Source organism: Hippocampus guttulatus, chromosome 4 (genome assembly GCF_054856545.1).
Source record: "Hippocampus guttulatus isolate MCC_2025c chromosome 4, RoL_Hgut_1.0, whole genome shotgun sequence".
Lineage (NCBI taxonomy): Eukaryota > Metazoa > Chordata > Actinopteri > Syngnathiformes > Syngnathidae > Hippocampus > Hippocampus guttulatus.
In genome coordinates, this window is record NC_141264.1 from 6,764,893 (window position 1) to 6,783,096 (window position 18,204).

At 40.2% G+C, this 18,204-nt stretch overlaps 1 protein-coding gene across 2 annotated transcripts in view; it reads right to left on the reverse strand.

The window, feature by feature from the left end:
• Positions 1 to 10,727, reverse strand: part of cpne2 (copine II) — a 47,921-nt gene extending 37,194 nt beyond the window's left edge. The window contains exons 1-5 of one of the 2 annotated variants that reach the window (XM_086108443.1): positions 10,503 to 10,727; positions 4,646 to 4,846; positions 929 to 1,108; positions 750 to 824; positions 553 to 624 (exon numbers count right to left, since the gene is read on the reverse strand). In XM_086108443.1, coding sequence (XP_085964569.1) covers positions 553 to 624; positions 750 to 824; positions 929 to 1,108; positions 4,646 to 4,822 — 504 coding nt within the window. In that variant the 5' untranslated portion in view covers positions 4,823 to 4,846; positions 10,503 to 10,727. Of the gene's footprint in view, positions 1 to 552; positions 625 to 749; positions 825 to 928; positions 1,109 to 4,645; positions 4,847 to 10,393 lie in introns of both variants that reach the window. The other variant, XM_086108445.1, reaches the window with a different exon arrangement.
• Positions 10,728 to 18,204: the final 7,477 nt, after the last annotated feature.

Consider the following 18,204-nt stretch of genomic DNA (forward strand, 5'->3'; position numbering starts at 1 on the left):
CCCGGGACGCCTCCCTGGTGAAGTGTTTTGCATACGTCCCACTGGGTGGAGGCCCCGGGACACATTGGGGAGACTGTGCCTCCCGGCTGGCTTGAGAATGCCGAGGGATTCCTCTGGAAGAGCTGGACAAAATGGGTGGGGAGAGGGTAATGTGGGCTTCCCTGCTCAAAAGCTGCCTTTGTGACCCAACCCTGAATACAGGGAAGAACATGGATGAATGGATGGTGTCATGTTCACCATTCCATTTTGGTAAGTACATAAAGATATCCAGTCTGTAAGTCTGCCGTTTCTTGTCTCTAGAAATCCACAACAGCGCTCAGGTGGTAATCTTGTATTCTACAATAACCATCCGAAATATCTGTAAATTGATCCACTTGGGGGGATTTAAATCTTCACCTATAATTGGAATTCAAAATTATACTCCTTGCCTTTCGTATTCAATCTATTCCATCCATTCGTAAACGCTGATGTGTGGGTCCTATTCTATCCATTTACTGAACCCCTTAGCCTCATGCTGAGAATGTTTAGATTTTTGTGGAGAGAACCACCTACCTTCTTGTCCAGTTTACGCCCACTCAGGGTCAAAGTGATGATTCTGTTGTCAGACAGCTCCTGGGCTGTAATCTATTTGAACATTACATACAGCATAACATAAGCAGAAGGCACATTCTAGATAACATCACGTCAACAAAATAATCGTCTCAAAAGTAAAGACAAAACTGCATTGAAAACAAAGTATAGGTACTTACAGTGATGGATCCTTTACCAGCGGGCTTCCCGTTGGCCAAGATCAATGGCCGGTGGAGTTTCTTATTGGACACAATCTAGCAAAAAATGTAAAGGGCACATATTCCAGGAATTATTACAGAATAATGTGATGTCTATAATGAGGTTTGGTAATAGCTAATGAATTGAAATGATTCCATACAACTCCAAGCGTGCAAACGTATTCTCCCAAGAAATCGTGTTCATAGAGCTGCGTTGCACACTTGTCTTCATCGAACATGGCAAAGCGAAGCTTCTGAATCTCTTCAAAGTGGTAGTCCACCTGGAATTTCACTCCAAAAACTGGATTCAAGTTATTAACAGCTGTTTCAGTCCGGCCAAGCTGAAACACACGGAGAGATGAGAAAGAGTTTCAGTTTCAACCTTTTTTGGAACTTTGGATTTAAAATAGCGAATGAATATATCATCAAAACAGTATGCAGTAATAACTAGACAAAAGGGATCAACCAAAAATTCATCAATTTTCTTATCCAGTAAATTTTTGCACTTGTTGTAATACTGTGTAGAGGAATTGAATTGTTGATTCATAATATTTGAATTAAGCCTATGAATAAGAAAGCAAATCCAATACCATGTGTGTATATTGTGGAAACAATTGGTTATTCTGTTTGCTTCTATTGTATACTGATGCAGTTTTACAGTACAACAATGGATAGATTGAAGCTTTTATGATCTCGAGGGAAATTACTTCAGCCTATGAGAGTACACTGAATGTTCTGAGCAAGAAAGAGAGAGAGAGAGAGAGAGAGGGGGATAGAGAGGGAGAAAATGCATATAATATAGATAGATAGATAGATAGTTTGCGTACTTCTCCGGACAATACACCCTTACGAGCCATCAGAAATTTGACAATGCAAACAGTTGGGAGAATAGGATTGTTAGTGCCGGTTCCAATCGATCTTTGTGACATGATGCCCAAATATCTGACCGACACAATTTTATCATGTATCACTGGCAAAACTGACATGTAAGCTTTCACTAACATGAACCTAAATGAATTTTAATCTGCATTTGATAGGTTGGCAGGTGTTAACTGAGAACCCTGATTGTGTTGCTGATTATTATTATCTTATTTGCCGCCACAAAGGCGTTCCCAGGAAAGCAAGGACTCAATGAGGATGGTGACAGCATGATATGGATGCAACATTTAATTTTTTTTAATCAGCTTTGAGCTGATTGGTTAATGTGACCTGTCCACCAGTGGCATGACCGCTTCTCATTGTGATTTTGGGGGGACTTAAAACAAAACACACACAAAAAATAAAAATAAAACACAGCTTTGACGATCATCAAAGCCCGTTGATTACAAAATCTTTCGGTCCTAATTCAAAGAACATAATGCAATGAGTTGTATCATATTTCTTTCTGTAAGTTGTTTCAAAATCAGCCCTAGTGTGTTCCGCTTGTCTCTCACCACTGCACTGTATCGTTAATTTCTGCTTCACCTCAGTCATCGCCTCACAATTTCTTGCTTTCTGGCTTGTGTTCACGCTTTTAGCTTTTCCTGCCCTCTCTCTTTCCCCAATGGACTCAGCTGAGTCTCACTTCTCTCCATCTCACAGAACAAAGACAGAAGAAGAAGCCACGAGAAAGATGGCAAATAAGGGGAAAATAATTGGAGAAATAAAAAAGCTAACTGGAGGGATTCGATGATGTGAAATGTTGCATCTGCTAAACTGCAAGCGCTGTGGATAACAGCCTAGAGAAGAAGGTACTGGCACGAAGCTTATTTAGTTTCTTTATCTGTTACCATAGCAACCAATGGCAATTTCACATCACAGCCACATGCCCCGCTGACCGTAAGATAGCTACTACAAAGGTCTCGCCTACACAAAAGCAGGCACACACAGAGACCAATACACAACCTCGTGTGCCTTGTTGCCAACAGACATCATACAGCAAAATTATTTGGGCACAGGGCCAAAAAAAGGCTATGAACAGAAACCCAAACACAATAGAATGATTTCTCTTTCCACATAAATACAGGGAAATCAATCATGTAGTGAACATCTTTATAATCATTTGCAATGCACAAAGTGTGATATTAACCATATGCAATACACTTCTGAGGTTGTGGGTTCAAATGTGGGCACGAGCCTTCCATTATGGTGTTTGTATGTTCTCCTCGTGCTTGTGTGGATTTGGTTTTCTGAGTAAAGCATTTCTCCAACACATGCCTGTTAGGTTCAATTAAGACTTTAAATTGTGAACGTGAGTGTGAATGAATATTTGTTATATTTCTCTACATTGCCCTGCAATTGGTTGGCAAGCAGTCCAGGGGGTACTCCAATCTTTCCCTAAGTCAGCTGTGCCCGGGCTCCAATGACCCTAATGAGGATAAGCGGTATAGAAAATGGATGAACAGACATTAGTCGTTCTATTACATTAGACTAGATTTAATCGAGATTTCTTTTCATGTGTTAAGGGTAATAAGTGCATTTGACATTCAAACAGTCGGCCCAGTGATCAACTGGTTAGCACGTCCGCCTCAGTGCAGAGGTGTAGGGTCCGATTCCGGCTCCGAAAAGAGAAAATATTTACTTGCTTTTTCATGTTATTGTATAAATTATTTTATTTGAGAATCTTTTTTGGATTCATTAGGAAACATTGAAACCTCCCAGTTCAATGTTTCCTATTTTTACAAACTGGTGTAGTGGTGCGTTCGCCTGACTTCCATCCAGGCTGTGCGTGTTCAGTCCCAACACATTAATGGTGTGAATGTTAGTGTGAATGGTTGTCTGCGTCTATGTGTGGCCTATGATTGACTGGCAACCAATCCACGGTTAAGTCTGCCTTTTTGTCTGATGTTAGCTGCCATGGGCTCTGGTTCCACATGACCCTGAAAAGGATGAGATGCGTAGAAAATGGATGGAGGGATGTTTTGCAGGGAATGCATAGTAGAGTATTGGTGAGCAAGTCTGCCTCGAGCCGAGCGGTCAGACCTTCCTGTGTGGAGTTAGCTGGCTTTCCATGTGCTCTGTACTTTGGGTGGGTCTTCCGCCACATTACTAAAACTTGTGAGGTTAACGCTTCAAGTCTTCAATTAACTAACAATTAAATTAATTAATTAACTTCATTAATTGAAAATGACTTTTCAAGTCATTTTCAAACTAACAGTTTTTGTCATACATATTAAAACTGTGAATTAACAGTCGAAGCATATTAAAATGATCTTGTTCACGTTTTGTATTCTTGGTATAAGTACAGTTTTTGTCATTTTGTTTTCATTTCTCATAATTGGACTTCCTTGTTTTTTTATGGCAAGCGATTTTTTGTTGTTTATACCCCCTTGCATTTTGCAAGCGATTTGTGTTTCTCTCGTGTTATCCTTGCACTGCTGTTTCCAGGGACATTTGTTGGACTTTGTCGGTATTGCATTTTCTGTAATAACACTTTTTTTGTTAAATCTTTCACCCGTGTCTACATTTGCAGGTTCCACTTCGTTCCGGAGCAATCCTAAACTTGACAAAGACACAACCAAGAAAAGTGAGTATTGAGACCAAGACAAGACCAAGACTTTTGGAGGTCGAGACAAGACAATACCAAGACTCTTTATATCAAAGAAAAACCACACAGAAACCTCCACCCACCAAAAAAAATGACCAGTATTTTCTTCATTAAGTTTGCAACAAAAACAAAATCAAAATGTATTTTTGAAATAATTGCCATACAATGTGAGCTTTTCTTTTCAGTTAAACAGGCCCAGATTTCACACTACGTACAGTATATTTGTGGGTGAATTGAGATGATATTTTCATGACTTCAGTATTTTTGTTTGGTGTGCTGTGATATTAACTCAGACAATGTTGGGGGACACTGCACAACAGTTCCCCCCCTTTCTGTCAGCACCCTGTCTTACCTCCACCCAGTTCCCATCCACTTCATGGAAGAGAACGCAGAATGGATCCGACTTGGAGGCTACATCGCGATCCAGAAGATTGGCGGCAGTAACAGAAAGCTCCACCCGTGTGACGCAGTGCTGAGGTCCTACACCACGTGTCTGGCCATCAATGGCGGAACCCAAGGTGTAGGCCATGATCTGATGTTACAAATAGTCACCCTGAAGATGAGAAGAAAAGATAGTAGTAGTGATGTTGGGAATGATTTATCAATTTAAAGTAAAACAGTCACAGTAAGATCAAGTGACAGCACGTACAGTCATTTGTGTTTGGACCCTGGTGTGGGTTACCAGGGCTTGAGGCTTGATTTTGTGGATGTGCTTGTCTGCTCAAATGAGTACCATTGGACCATCCCCTTGATTGACCCATCAACCATCAAGATAGTGGTTCTGGGCTCTTCTCAGAAAAGGTGGTCCGCCCCGTACTGCGGATGGTGACCGAGTTTGAGAGTTAATATTTTTTACCCTTTCAGTTCAATCACCAGATTTGACCGTTTCAAACATTACACATATAATGTAGGGGTCATATAAACAACCTTGCTGAGATTTGTGCTCTTGTTTGTGTGTGAATGTATTTTGAGCAATGAAAACTAGCCCCCGTGACTTCTTCTGGTTCATGGAAATTACAGCCACTAAGTCACGTTGATCAAAATTTATTCGAAGGGGTCTCTGCTGAATTGTCTCACATCCCACATTTTGGCATTAGTTCATCTTTAATGCAAAATGGCTGAACAAGTTGACATACGATGTCAAGGCTTTTTCTGTACATTTCCATTCAACATTGACTTTTTCTCCCCCTCAAAAAATAAGATTAAGATTAAGATATCCTTTATTTGTCCCACACTGGGGAAATTTACAGCCTCCAGCAGCAAGAATGTGGGTAGAAAGAAGAAAGAAGAAAAAACAAACAAACACCGTTCAATTAAGTGCAATATAAATACAAAAGGGATAAATCGCAGTGCTATTTACAATTGTTTTTCACATCATGTAATTATTATTATTATTATTGTTGCTATTTTCATTCAGCTGCCTGACAGCAGTCGGTAGGAACGAGCGTCGGTATCTCTCCGTCTTGCAGCGCGGGTGTAACAGTCTCTGGCTGAAGGAGCTACCTAGTGCTGTCAGGGCGGGCTGGAGAGGGTGGGAGGGACTGCCCATCATAGCCTTCAGCTTAGTTAGCATCCTTCTGTTGCCCACCTCCTCCAAAGTGTCAAGGGAGCAGCCCAGGACAGAACTGGCCTTCCTGACCAGTCGCTCCAGTCTCTTTCTGTCCCGGGCTGACAATGCCATAATGGATGGCCGTAATTTTAAACAAAATGCCATAATAAGAAGCATTTGATGAACTACTGATCAATCACTCTTCTGGATTAGCTCGCAGCGGGTGAAGATAATTGCTGTGATGCGGATGAGAATTTGATGCCCAAAGGAAGTTGGGAAAATACTTTGTCATTCCGCGTTTTCCTTTCCGTATCACATGGTGATGGTTTGTCAACAACAAATTACAGTGTATACAGTAAAACGTGCTTAAGACCTCCAAAATCATCCATTTTCAGAAGACCAAAAAACTTTTCTTCATCAAAGATGAGGGGTGGGGGGTTAGTCATTAGTTTTTGAACATGAGAGGATTTTCATTCATCCACCATTGGCGGCAGATATGTTCAACCATTGGCGTTTTTGCTCTTAAATAAATAAATAAATTGTCGAACCAACCTGCGCAGCTGGCTCGGAAACATAGATCACCAATCACTTAACTAAAAGGCAGCCCATTGTCTAATAAGCATATTTGAAGGTATGCGAAAAACTCAGGTTGTCATCCGTTAGAAGCCAAAAGGTTGTCAAACCTTATTCATGCAAATCACCCTAATCCGTGTGTTCTCTTCAACTATTGATTCTGCACCTAAACCCTATCAGCCTATTTGCACAGACATTTCTCCTGAAATGTGGTACAGTTTTGACAAGGTTGACACTACTTTTAACACATTTAACCCCTCTCTGTCCAAGTTTCTTGTTCCAAGGTGTTCAATTCCTTTGAAGCAATTTGCTTGACATTTTTAGAGGATGTGGTTCGCCAAATAAAGCCATCCAGCTCCCCTTACGACTCGGTTCCTCCACACTACTTTAAGGAGGGTCTCCCGAGTTGAAGTCTGTCTTCTGGTACAAACCCCTAACATTATAAACATGCTGTCGTGTAACCCCAGTTTAAGAAAACCTGGCTTTAACCAAGGTGGGTTGTCTAATTTTAGACTCATTTCCAAGATGCCTTTCATTTCTAAAATTCTGGAAAAAGTGGTGCATACTCAGTTAATAAAGTCGAACAACGCATTGCATACTGCAGGAAGATTTGATTTTAGCATGTCTTTTTCAACTGGTTTTGTTCAGTTTTGGGCTCAAATGTCACACTCCTGGACCATGTGACATAGTCTCCATTTTCTGCGTTGTCGTCATTCCCTGTGCACCATTTCATAACCCCCCCACAAGTTTTCAAATCTATTCAGCATGGATTAAAATCGTATTCTACTCTGTTCCATTCCCACCTGTCACGTTTTCCATCTCTCACACTTTAAGAACCACTGTATTAAATGGACAATTGGAAGTTAAAGCAATTTGGTGTGGCCTGCAGTTGGAGACGTGCCCTGGTGTAAAACTTACACACTCCAAAATCTGGTTCGGGCATGGAGAGTAACTCTTGGGGGGCAAGGAGTCTGATCTTATGCATGAGGTTAGGCCTTATTCATAGCTGAAAGCAGGGAAATTCTACCTGAAATCAGTTCTTGGCGGTGTGTGTGTGTGTGTGTGTGTGTGTAGATTGTGATGCTGTTTCTGTTCATATATTTGAACTCTTTTGATTCACTATGGTATGGAAGCACTTAAGCCAGAGACACAGATAGGGCAGGATCTTGTTCAGAAATACCTTATGCCAGAAATCCGGCACTGCACTGGAGTACTTTCAGCCGTGCTTATTACTGATACTGTACTCGGTAAAGCAAGTATCCCACTGAGCGGCGAAAGTTTGAGAAGGTACCGAATGTTTCTGACATGATCGACATTCTTTGTGAATGTTTGTGAATTTAAACAAACCTCAGTGAAAAGTCAAATATTTGCTGCCTTTGCAAACACTTGCCAATTTTGCCTTTCAGTGGAATACGGCCGTGCTTCATGTAATAAGTGACATTCCTTTTCTGTATGGGCATGGCCATAGCCAATAGGTATGTGTATCATAATGCATCAATCCATTTTCTAATCGGACGTGCTAACCAGTCAACCACCGTGCCGCCTGTGGATCATAATCTATTGATTTCTAATTAACTGTGTGAAATTTAATGTTGATTAATCTTAACGGCAGCCTGGTGGCCCAGTGGTTGGCGCATCGGCCTCACAGTGCAGAGGTGCAGGGTTCAATTCCGGCTCGGGACTTCCTGTGTAGAGTTTGCATGTTCTCCATGTGCCTGTGTGGGTTTTCTCCGGGTACTCCGGTTTCCTCCCACATTCCAAAAACATGGCAGGTTGATGGAACACTCTAAATTGTCCCTAGGTGTGAGTGAGAGCACGGATGGTTGTTAGTCTCTGTGTGGCCTGCGATTGGCTGGCAACCGGCTCAGGGTGTCCCCCACCTTTTGCCCGAAGACAGCTGAGAGAGGCTCCAGCACACCCCGCGACCCTTGTGAGGATAAATCGGATCAGAAAATGAATGGATGGATGGATAATCTTCATATGTTTAATCATAAACACAAAACGAAATTTAATGCATATTAAACACAATTAAAGGAAGTGTTTGTCATCAATAAAAAAAAGTAAACCATTAGATAAATAAATAAATAAACAGCACTTCATTTGAATTTTTGTCTGACAAAAAATATTTTGTTCGCTTGAGTATTGACTTGGCACTTGGTTTGTTATTCATTCATTCAGTAATGTTGCTTGATATTAAAGTACAGAAGCAATGTGAAAACGTGTATCTGTAATCATACATTTAATGAAAAAACCCGAACTCCACTGTATGTCGATTTTGAAAGTCAGTCACTGTCACGTTGTACAAATGGTCTTGACAACATTTGACTTTGACCGTAATGTGTCGTGTCCGTAAGACCAAAAATAAAGGAACACAATTTGTTGGCTGAAAGTAAATTTGACGTTTCACTATGAATTATGTTGAATGTAAATGTGTTGATTTGATGAAACCATGTGCTTTAGAGAAGCAAGGCGCTTGACATTTTTACATGTAAACAATTCATATATTTTAGACATTTGTCTTAGAGAGCCGTAAAGAATTTCTTCGTTGACTGCATATTATCAAAACATTAACATTTATTATTAACATAACAACATACAGCAATGGCTCTGCCCCAAAAAAGTGAAATAATGTACGATAAACAGCTTTCTTTAGTGAGGGATGATAAAATCTTACGTTAACAGCGCTCCCCCTGGATTCAACGATAATGCTCATGTTGTCCTGGTTGAAAGTGAGCGTGACATTTCTAAATTGTGACTAACCTTATATGGGAAATGTGTGGGACACATTAGAAAAACATAAGACCCATCAAAATGCCACAGCTGAAATCAGGATGGGTTATCAGTGAGGTTAAGAACGGTCATTGAAATACAAGCTCACCATGTATTTTTTTTTTTCCTTCCATAACGATATCCTAAATAATCACTAAAATTCAAATATGCTACGTTGTCTGTCCACCCAGGCTAAATTGTTGATATAAAATGCCTTCGGAGCAAAAGCACAAACCAGATGTGGCCACGCAGCATGAACCGAGTGGAGGTCACTGTTGCCCTCTCGAAACTGAAACACATCATGGCCATGCCAAAGCCTCCAAATTGGCAAAAACAAGATCATGGCGTGGTAAAAACGGAAGCGTTTTGAGTACAATAAGATAATGCCGTTTTATTTGAAACTCATTTCTCCCCTATTAGTTGATGCGGCTTTTAGACAACACCTCATCTCCACAAATGTGGATTTGCTCACAGAACGGCATGCCAAAAGGAGGATGCTGTTTGTTGCTAAGATACACAATGTGCCATAACCAGCATGATTCTTCCCATGTGATGTCACACTGGTTGTGATGATGCACTAAGTAGACGTACAAAGAAATCCACCTTTCAGAAAACACCTGCTGCACCACTGTGTTGAAGGAGAGCAAGGGGTGAACTGCTACACAATACATCATAAACATTGTCATTTAAAGGGGCACAGAACAAAGGAAACATAGTTCATTCTGGATTTTGTTGGCCATTTAAGAAGCTCAAACCTAGAACCAACATTCAAGACAGAAAAAATGGCGTTTTTATATCCTCTAAATTAAATTGGATGCAATACATTGCAATGCTATTGTTTCTTCTGGATGCAAGAACTCACATCAACACACTCTCTCTGGTCCTACAATACATAGCAACGTTTGCATTATACTATGGAGAAGGCATATGTTGTCTCCTTTCTGCAGAGGAGCTGCCCCTCCAGTCACACATCACACCTAAGTCACCTGCATGCCCTCTTTGACGGTGCAAGAGCAGTGACAGCACGCCAAAGAGGAAGGGTTGGATATGGCTCGCAACATCTCAACAGGAATATTGCTCCTCACCCTCAAATGCATACCATGTACTCTGTGCCATGTTCAATTGGTCGTCAACAAATCCTCAACTCAAATTCGGAATTGAAGATTAGACCCACGTGCAGACATGCACTTAATAAGCATGCTTCCTTACATTTAAACACTGCAGGTTCTCTGAATGATGCTCATTCTCTCATATCCATAATCTTTCTAGATTCCTTTATCCAGCACACGAGAACCACAAGCTCCCCGATAAATCTTACCTCGGTTTAAAAAAAAAAAAAAACGACGTCCAACTTCTACGCGCTTTTCGAGTGACAATTTCTTTAGTTGCCGCGCAGGAAAATAGAGGTCGTTTTTAACTTTCATTCAGCTATTTTTGAAATAGATGTCCCGATAAGCATGTCTATCATCGGGACCCTGGAAAGCGCAGAGAGAACGTTAAATCATCCTTGGAAGGGAAGGCACGCTCCTTCCCACCAGTGACAGCGAGCTGTACCAAGTTAATAGAAATTATACCACGTGTTACAGGAAGTTAATCAAATAACCTCATCAAAATAAAACTGTTTCCGTTTTTTTAAACGCCTTATTAGCAAATAGACTTTTTTCGGCAATCGGTTTATTGATATTTTCACAGAACAAATAAGCATTACAATAACGATTAAATAACAAATAAAAAAAACAGGTGAACAATCAAACACACTAAAGAAAGACCAGACTGGTATTCGAATGAAGGGAACAAAGACCAAGGGACAAAAAGTTGCTTATGGTAACTATTATACAGTAGTTATGAAATGGATATATGAATGGCAGCAAGGTATCACACACACACACACACAATAATAATAATAATAATAATATGCATCCAGTTTCTGATCCGCTTATCCTCACAAGGGGCACGGGGTGTGCTAGCCTTGTGTGGAGTTCGCATGTTCTCCCCATGCCAGCGTGGGCTTTTTTTGGGTACTCCGGTTTCCTCCCACATTCCAAAAACATACATGGCAATTTAACAACACAATCTAAATTGTCCTGTGGGTGAATTGGTGACTTCAATTCCAGCAAAATCATTTACTCAATAACGAAGTAACAAAATCTACGGAACAGCTTCTGAGGCGGGGAGTGGTATTGTGGGTGGAGATACTGTACACCAGGTTTTACCAACATGGTGTCTGCAGGCACTGGGCCCCCCAAATACCGCATAAGTAGTTCAAGAGCCTGTTCTAAAAATAGCTTACCATTGATGGCACATCAATGGTAAGCTATTTTATTATACTTTTTTTTATTATACTATTATATTATATTATATTATTTATTATTTTTATACAAGTGATCATATAAAAATATAAACACCGGCCGAGATGTATAGGAATTAGATTGATGTGTATTTTGCAATTATCCATCCATCCATCCACCCATCCATCCATTTTCAACACCACTTATTCTGAACAGGGTCGCGGAAGTGCTGGAGCCTATCCCAGATGACTTCGGGCAGGTACCCCTTGGACTGATCGCCAGTGGCTTGGCACATATAGAGACGAACAACCATTCACACCCTTGTCCACACCTTCAGTGAGTGGGAACAAATCCCACGTTGACTGCACACAATTCAGGCGAGTGTACCTCTGCACTATCAGTGACTTTGTTTCCTAATTATTGTGAGAAATCATTAACATGATCAGTGTCTTACCCAAAGCCCCTCCACCCATCCATTTTCAACACCGCTTTCCCTGAACAGGGTCGTGAGAGTTGCTAGAGCCTGTCCCCAGCAGATTTAGGGCGGAAGGCAGACTACACACTGAAGTGGTCGCCAGTCAGTTGCAGGGCACATATTGAGACGAACAACCATACACACCCACATTCACACCGTCACTGAGTGGGGACTTCCCACACACAAGTCAGGCGAGTGTACCACTACACCATCAGTGACTGAGAGTAAAATATTCAGAGGGAATTTTATTTTGGGAGATTAATTGTACTCCAAACGATTCAAATCAACTTTTATTTGATGAGAACATAAGTAATTCCCCCACATTTTACACTGATATATGTCATGTGCAGTACACTGAGTGAAGAGATTTTTATCATCTGTGCTGTATGTTGTACATAGAGCATATTTGAGAATAAAGATAACCTTGACCTTGATTCATTCCGAAGATGTACTCCCACTCTAGTGGCCAGCAGAGGCAATTGTACACCAAAATGTTAAAATACAACTCAATTAGAGGAACAAAAGTGACTCTGTAAGTCTGTATTAATTTATTTACTGTGTATTTGTTGTTGTTGTTTTTTAATCATTGATAAGGAATGTTAACAATGCCATTTTTTATGGCTTGTCAAATGTTCAAGATTACTTTCTAGGATCTTTAAGATTCACAGAGTCCTCAAAATAATGATTAAACTTTGATGCTCCAGTCAAATGATTGGAATAGACAAATTCTCTCATACAAAGTAAAGATGAGAAGATAAGATAAGAAGATAAGAAAACCTTTATTTGTCTCACAATGGAGAAATTCCCAAAAAGTACGTTGAGTAAAATTCATTCTCGAATATTTCATTCTTTTCCAAATGTAAATTTTACACAGTTTGAAGCGAGACCACATGTAGTCTTTTTAGGGTAAAATGTACTTTACAAATTTTACTGTGTCGCAGGGAACATACTGTTCACAGCAGATAAAGCAGTCAAGCCAAATAGGCTTTGTCGTTTTACGAGTCAACTATTCAAGGAGTTACTGTACTGCGTCTAATTTCCATATTTGGATAATGTCTCTCTTTGCTAATAAAGCTTATACTGTTACAGTGAATACTTAGTGTTCAAGCAAACCAAACTGCACTATAATACAGTACTGTACTGCAGGCAGAAAACAAAGTAAAGTAATAGCGCTTCCTAGCGGTGAATTAGGAGTATTGCATCTTAAAATGCAGTGCCAGGTCGGTGAAAGGTCAAAATCACATTAATGAATGGTGTTTAATTTACACATTTCTTAAATCCCTGTTATTTCCCTGTTTCACGTCTGATGACGTATTTTATCATCGTTCCTCTTCTGCACAATAACAACACTTATTAAGGCTGAACGACACATACAAGGCACACAATGAAAAGACAATGCAGATTCAATAATTCAGTTTGTTAAAAACATTTCTGAAACCTTAGCATATGATAGGCTGGGAAAGGAGATGAGTGACATTGAAAAAGTACCAAATGGAAACCTGACTTCAGTGAGACATTTATAGCATGTCAACAGGATGTCAAAATGTGTTGAGAAAAAAAAAATTGCTATTGAATACCTCTGTTCTGGCCTCAGCATTTCATTCCCCAGCTTAGCACTTTGCAATGTTGTGAGGATGACACAAATCCACAGCGGGGGTGGGGGAGAATCTTGGAAGAGGTCCTACTCATCCGCAGTGAAGGGCTGGTGACATGTTGGTATGGCGAACGGCGGCCGTGTTAACAAACCCATGGCCTCATAAATAAAAGCATACCGACGTTACTGTCACAGTGAACGTGAACATCGGCCTAAAATAGATTAGCTGTTTTCAGTCCTACTGTTGAAACAGCAATTCAGTCGTTAGCACATTTCCAGGATAACAATACTCACGATGCATGATTTGGTATCACAAAAAAATTGAGAAATGTGGAAATTCCACTGTCAGTCTTAATTTAAAAATCGGGGCAGTTTTGTTCTCAACTATAAGATAAAGAGATACTATTGCATTGTGATATACACTGTAAATGCTGTGCATTATATGGATAATGGCTGCTTTATTACAATAATAACAACGCTTCAATTATATCCGTCAGCATTTTACACAGATAGCAGGTTTTATTTGGCTCTTGCTGAGATCCAGATTAAAAGGATAAATAAATAATGAGAAGAAAGAAAATCCTCAAAACAACTCCAGTACAGTCTCCAGTAGGTCTCAAAGACCTACAGTTTTGAGAATGACACCTGTATTAATTTTCACAAGGTCTCCTGCCTATTTTCTATGATGACATTGGGATGCTTGTAATTATACTTGAGTTTATCATCATAAGAGCTTACACTCAAGTCGACATAGGGCTGACAACAGTGCCATCTAGAGGAGTCAGAAATACTATAACTAGTTCATTAAGCAAATGAAGCTTCATTTTCCCATCACTAGCTGCAGGTGAACTGGAGACTATATCCCTGCTTATTTTGGGTGTCAGACAGGGTAAACCCTGGACTCGTCACAAGTCACTCAAAGGGCACAAAAAGAGAAACAACCATCCACACTCACATTCACACACAAGGACATTTTATAGAGTCTTTTCAGTAACCTAAGAAGCATGTTTTTCGAGTATTCAATTTACCAACATATTTAAGGAACGTGGGTGGAATCCCAAGTCTCCAGAGGAAACCCATGCAAGCAGACAATATACAATTTTATTTAAAAAAACAAAAACAAAATACAAACAGTAATTTTGCCGCACAGTTCATAGGGAGCAGGTCTTGAATCACACCGAATAGAAGAGAGAACCAAGGTGGATGACTTAATCGGTTTATTGAAATGGAAAGTGGCAGAGGGCAGATAGAATGACAAATAACAAAAGAGGGAGTAGGGGATGGAATATGAACACCCAATCCAAAACCCCCCTTCCCACACACACACACCCGCACACACGCACACGCAAAGAGTCCATCTTCTCAGTGAGGCTGTCAATGGCCCTTGAAACAAACACGGCGTACATGCCTTCATCAAAATTTGACATGTAGGTAATGTGACGAGTGATGTCATGTGAAGTGGTCCAGTAACTGCACACTGCACTGGATAAGAACAATAAGAAGAAATATTACCACAGGGGTTGTGATTGAAAAGATCATTTCACCAAACTTCCACTTGGTCACCTGTGTTTATCAGCAAAGTTAATGAATGGCCATTGTAAAATGACATTGCATTTAAATGGACCCAAAGTTTTTCAGTCATCCGAATCCAATACACCAACCAAGGAGTTAACCATGAACAAATGCAATCAAAACAAAAGCTTATTGTTTTAATAAAAGTGGGTGTGAATGGTTGTTTTTCTCTATATGTGCCCTGCGACTGACTGGCGACCAGTTGAGGGTTGAGCGTGCCTTCCGCCTGAAGTCAGCAGGGATAAGCTCTAGCACGGATGCGCGACCCTGTTCAGGATAAGCGATGTTTGAACATGGATGGAAAAAGTGAGGTGTGAGTGAAAGCCACTCTTCATCAGCGGCTCAACTACTACTGATATTGAATTTGAATCCTCCTTCGAAATTACCACCTCACATGTACTTAATTCACATCCAGTGTGATGTACTTCAAAGCGCCCAAGATATACCGTTACGTGACAAACTATTATCGTGTCTGTTGATAATCCCAGGAAATTCAATCAACTGAACTCCGAGAATAGTTGCATGGTCAGTTATATCAGACTGTTTATCTCTTCTTGAACTGTCAGAATACTGTATTCAACCCAAAAAAGAACAACCCGATTGAAATAATTTTGCTCAAATACTTGTTCAGTAGTAGTCAATGATTAGCAGCAATCAAAATCAGTTTGGCACTGCGTCAAACAAAAGGTTACAAGGATTAAAAAAAATCCCTGAAATGTTGAAAATCAACTGGTTCAACACTGAAAAAGAAAGAGCTCACCGGCGTCCGGTGGAAACCGCGTACCTCCAAAAATCAACACTTTTCAGGAGACCCCAAAAACAGGAATTTGTTCAACGATTAACTTTGCGTCGTCAAAGAGCACAAGCGATTTTCAATATATAAGATCGGTCAATTACGAATAAGACCCTCACAATTGGACTAACCAATAGTGTACTGTAGATCTGTGAACAAATATGACATTTACCAAATTGTGACATATGAGATTTCGGCCCGATGCCAGCGACATATAAACTCACATTTTTTAGAACATGACAACTGCAAGCATGTATCAACCAATTTAGAATTGAATCTCTAGCACGGATTTTCTGTACAAAAACGCAGGTACTCAATAAAAATACAGTAGTACCCCTATGATTGAAAACGGCCTCAATGAAAGGCTTTAACTCTTCTTCTTTTTTTTAACAATAATGCCCAGCATCACATCACGTAAGGCACCATGACGCTATCAACCTAACATATGGTCCAACGAAAACTAGATTGAAGTTTTTGGCCAGAATTCCCGAAGGTATGGCTGGTGCAAACATAAAACCATTACAAGAACATCATACTGATTGGGGGCTTCATCAAGGTGAAGAAAATCACAGTATGAGCAGTTTGATATTGCGGTTAGTATTAGAACAAAGCCTTCAGTCTTCTGCTAGCGAAGAAAACCAAAACACAAACGAACAAGAGAGCCTACTAGAACAGCTCAACTTTATACGGGGCTAATCAGATCCATTTTGAATGGTGGCAGTGGTTATCTCACTCTTGAATTTTGTTCTAGGTCAAAAAATGGTGGGAAATGTTTTACCTGGGTCGAATTGTTACGCTCACAAAAACCTGGCATTTGAACAGGGATGTGTAGACTTTTTATATTTTCGCTGTACTGTCAGTAGTTGTTGCTGTGGCTGCAGGATTCACTGGTGTTTATGTCACCTTCTTTTAATTTGTGTTTTGTTCTTTCAGTTGTCTTGGTGAGCATTTGTTTCCTTGTTGTGCACCTGCTTTGACAACCAGCCGATTCACGGCTACAGCTGAAGCGCACAAGAGACATCCAACTATTACGGCTCCATCGGTGATTGCCGTTGGTGTTTCTAGTATTCTGAGAATCTTTCCCGGCCAGTGTAGTCACTGGTGGTGTTGCAGTAATGTGCAGGCAGGCGTGGGTTTAAGTTTCGCAGTGCCTATGTGAAGGTGAGTGTAAATGGTTGTTTCTGTATGTGTATGACAAGTGAACAATTCATGATGTGCTGTTGTCTGCCTTTTGCCCAAAGTCAGCTGGAATTGCCTCCAGCATCTCCTCGACCCTGAATAAGAATAAGCGGGGTTGAATATTAAAGGATGGATTCTTCGGTGTGCATACTGTTTTTGTCTGGATATGTTTTACCGCAAGTACAGCTATGATTTCTGTTTTGCACCTTGTGTAGGTCCGAGTTAATACTTTGACTAGATGTATTTTTGTTTTTAGGGGTTTTTTTTGTGATGTTTCCCTTCCGCTCTGGCTCCCCTCCGCTAACTTTAGTTACCGGTATATTGTCCACCTTTAAAGTTTTTTTATGCAACGCATTGACATTTTTTGCCAGTTGTATTGTGTTGCCTTATTTGCATTTGTCTACCCATGTTCTGTGTGCTCTGGTCTTGAATTAAAATTCTGTCATGATTTAAGTGATGCCCCGGATGGATGCATATTATTATTATTATTATTATTATTATTATTATTGTGTGTGTGTGTGTGTGTGTGTGTGTGTGTGTTTGTGTGTTTGTGTGTGTATACAACAACTTGAACAGGTTGTCTACTTTAGGAATAAACGTCTGTAGTGTCATTAACAAAGATGATCAACTCATGTATCTGTTTCATTCAAACATGACAAATACATCATGTTTGAAACAACGAAAAGATTACATTTGTCAAAAATGGTAACATTTGAAAAAAAAGTACAAGCTGCAAAATCCATTCATCCATTATCCTCATCGCTTAACCATTGTCACCTGATATCAGGTGTTGATCTCCTGTCATCGTTTTGCTTGCATCACTCTGTTGACATCGGCTTCTCTTTGTGCTCTCCTGAATCCTAATCTTCCTTTATACAAGGACGCCATGGAAAAAGAACTCAAAGTTTGACTTCAAACCATCAGCAGAACTAAAAAAAATTTGGTTGAAACCAATCTTTCATCAGTTTGTCGTTTAGAAATGCACACACAAGAAGTCTTGCTTCCGCGTATTTCGGCTGTGGTCTTGCAACGTTCCACAATTATCCAATGTTTGTACTTGGAAAGTGCTAATGCCGCCATGTTACTCCTCTGTGAACAATTTGAGCTACTGCTTGTCGT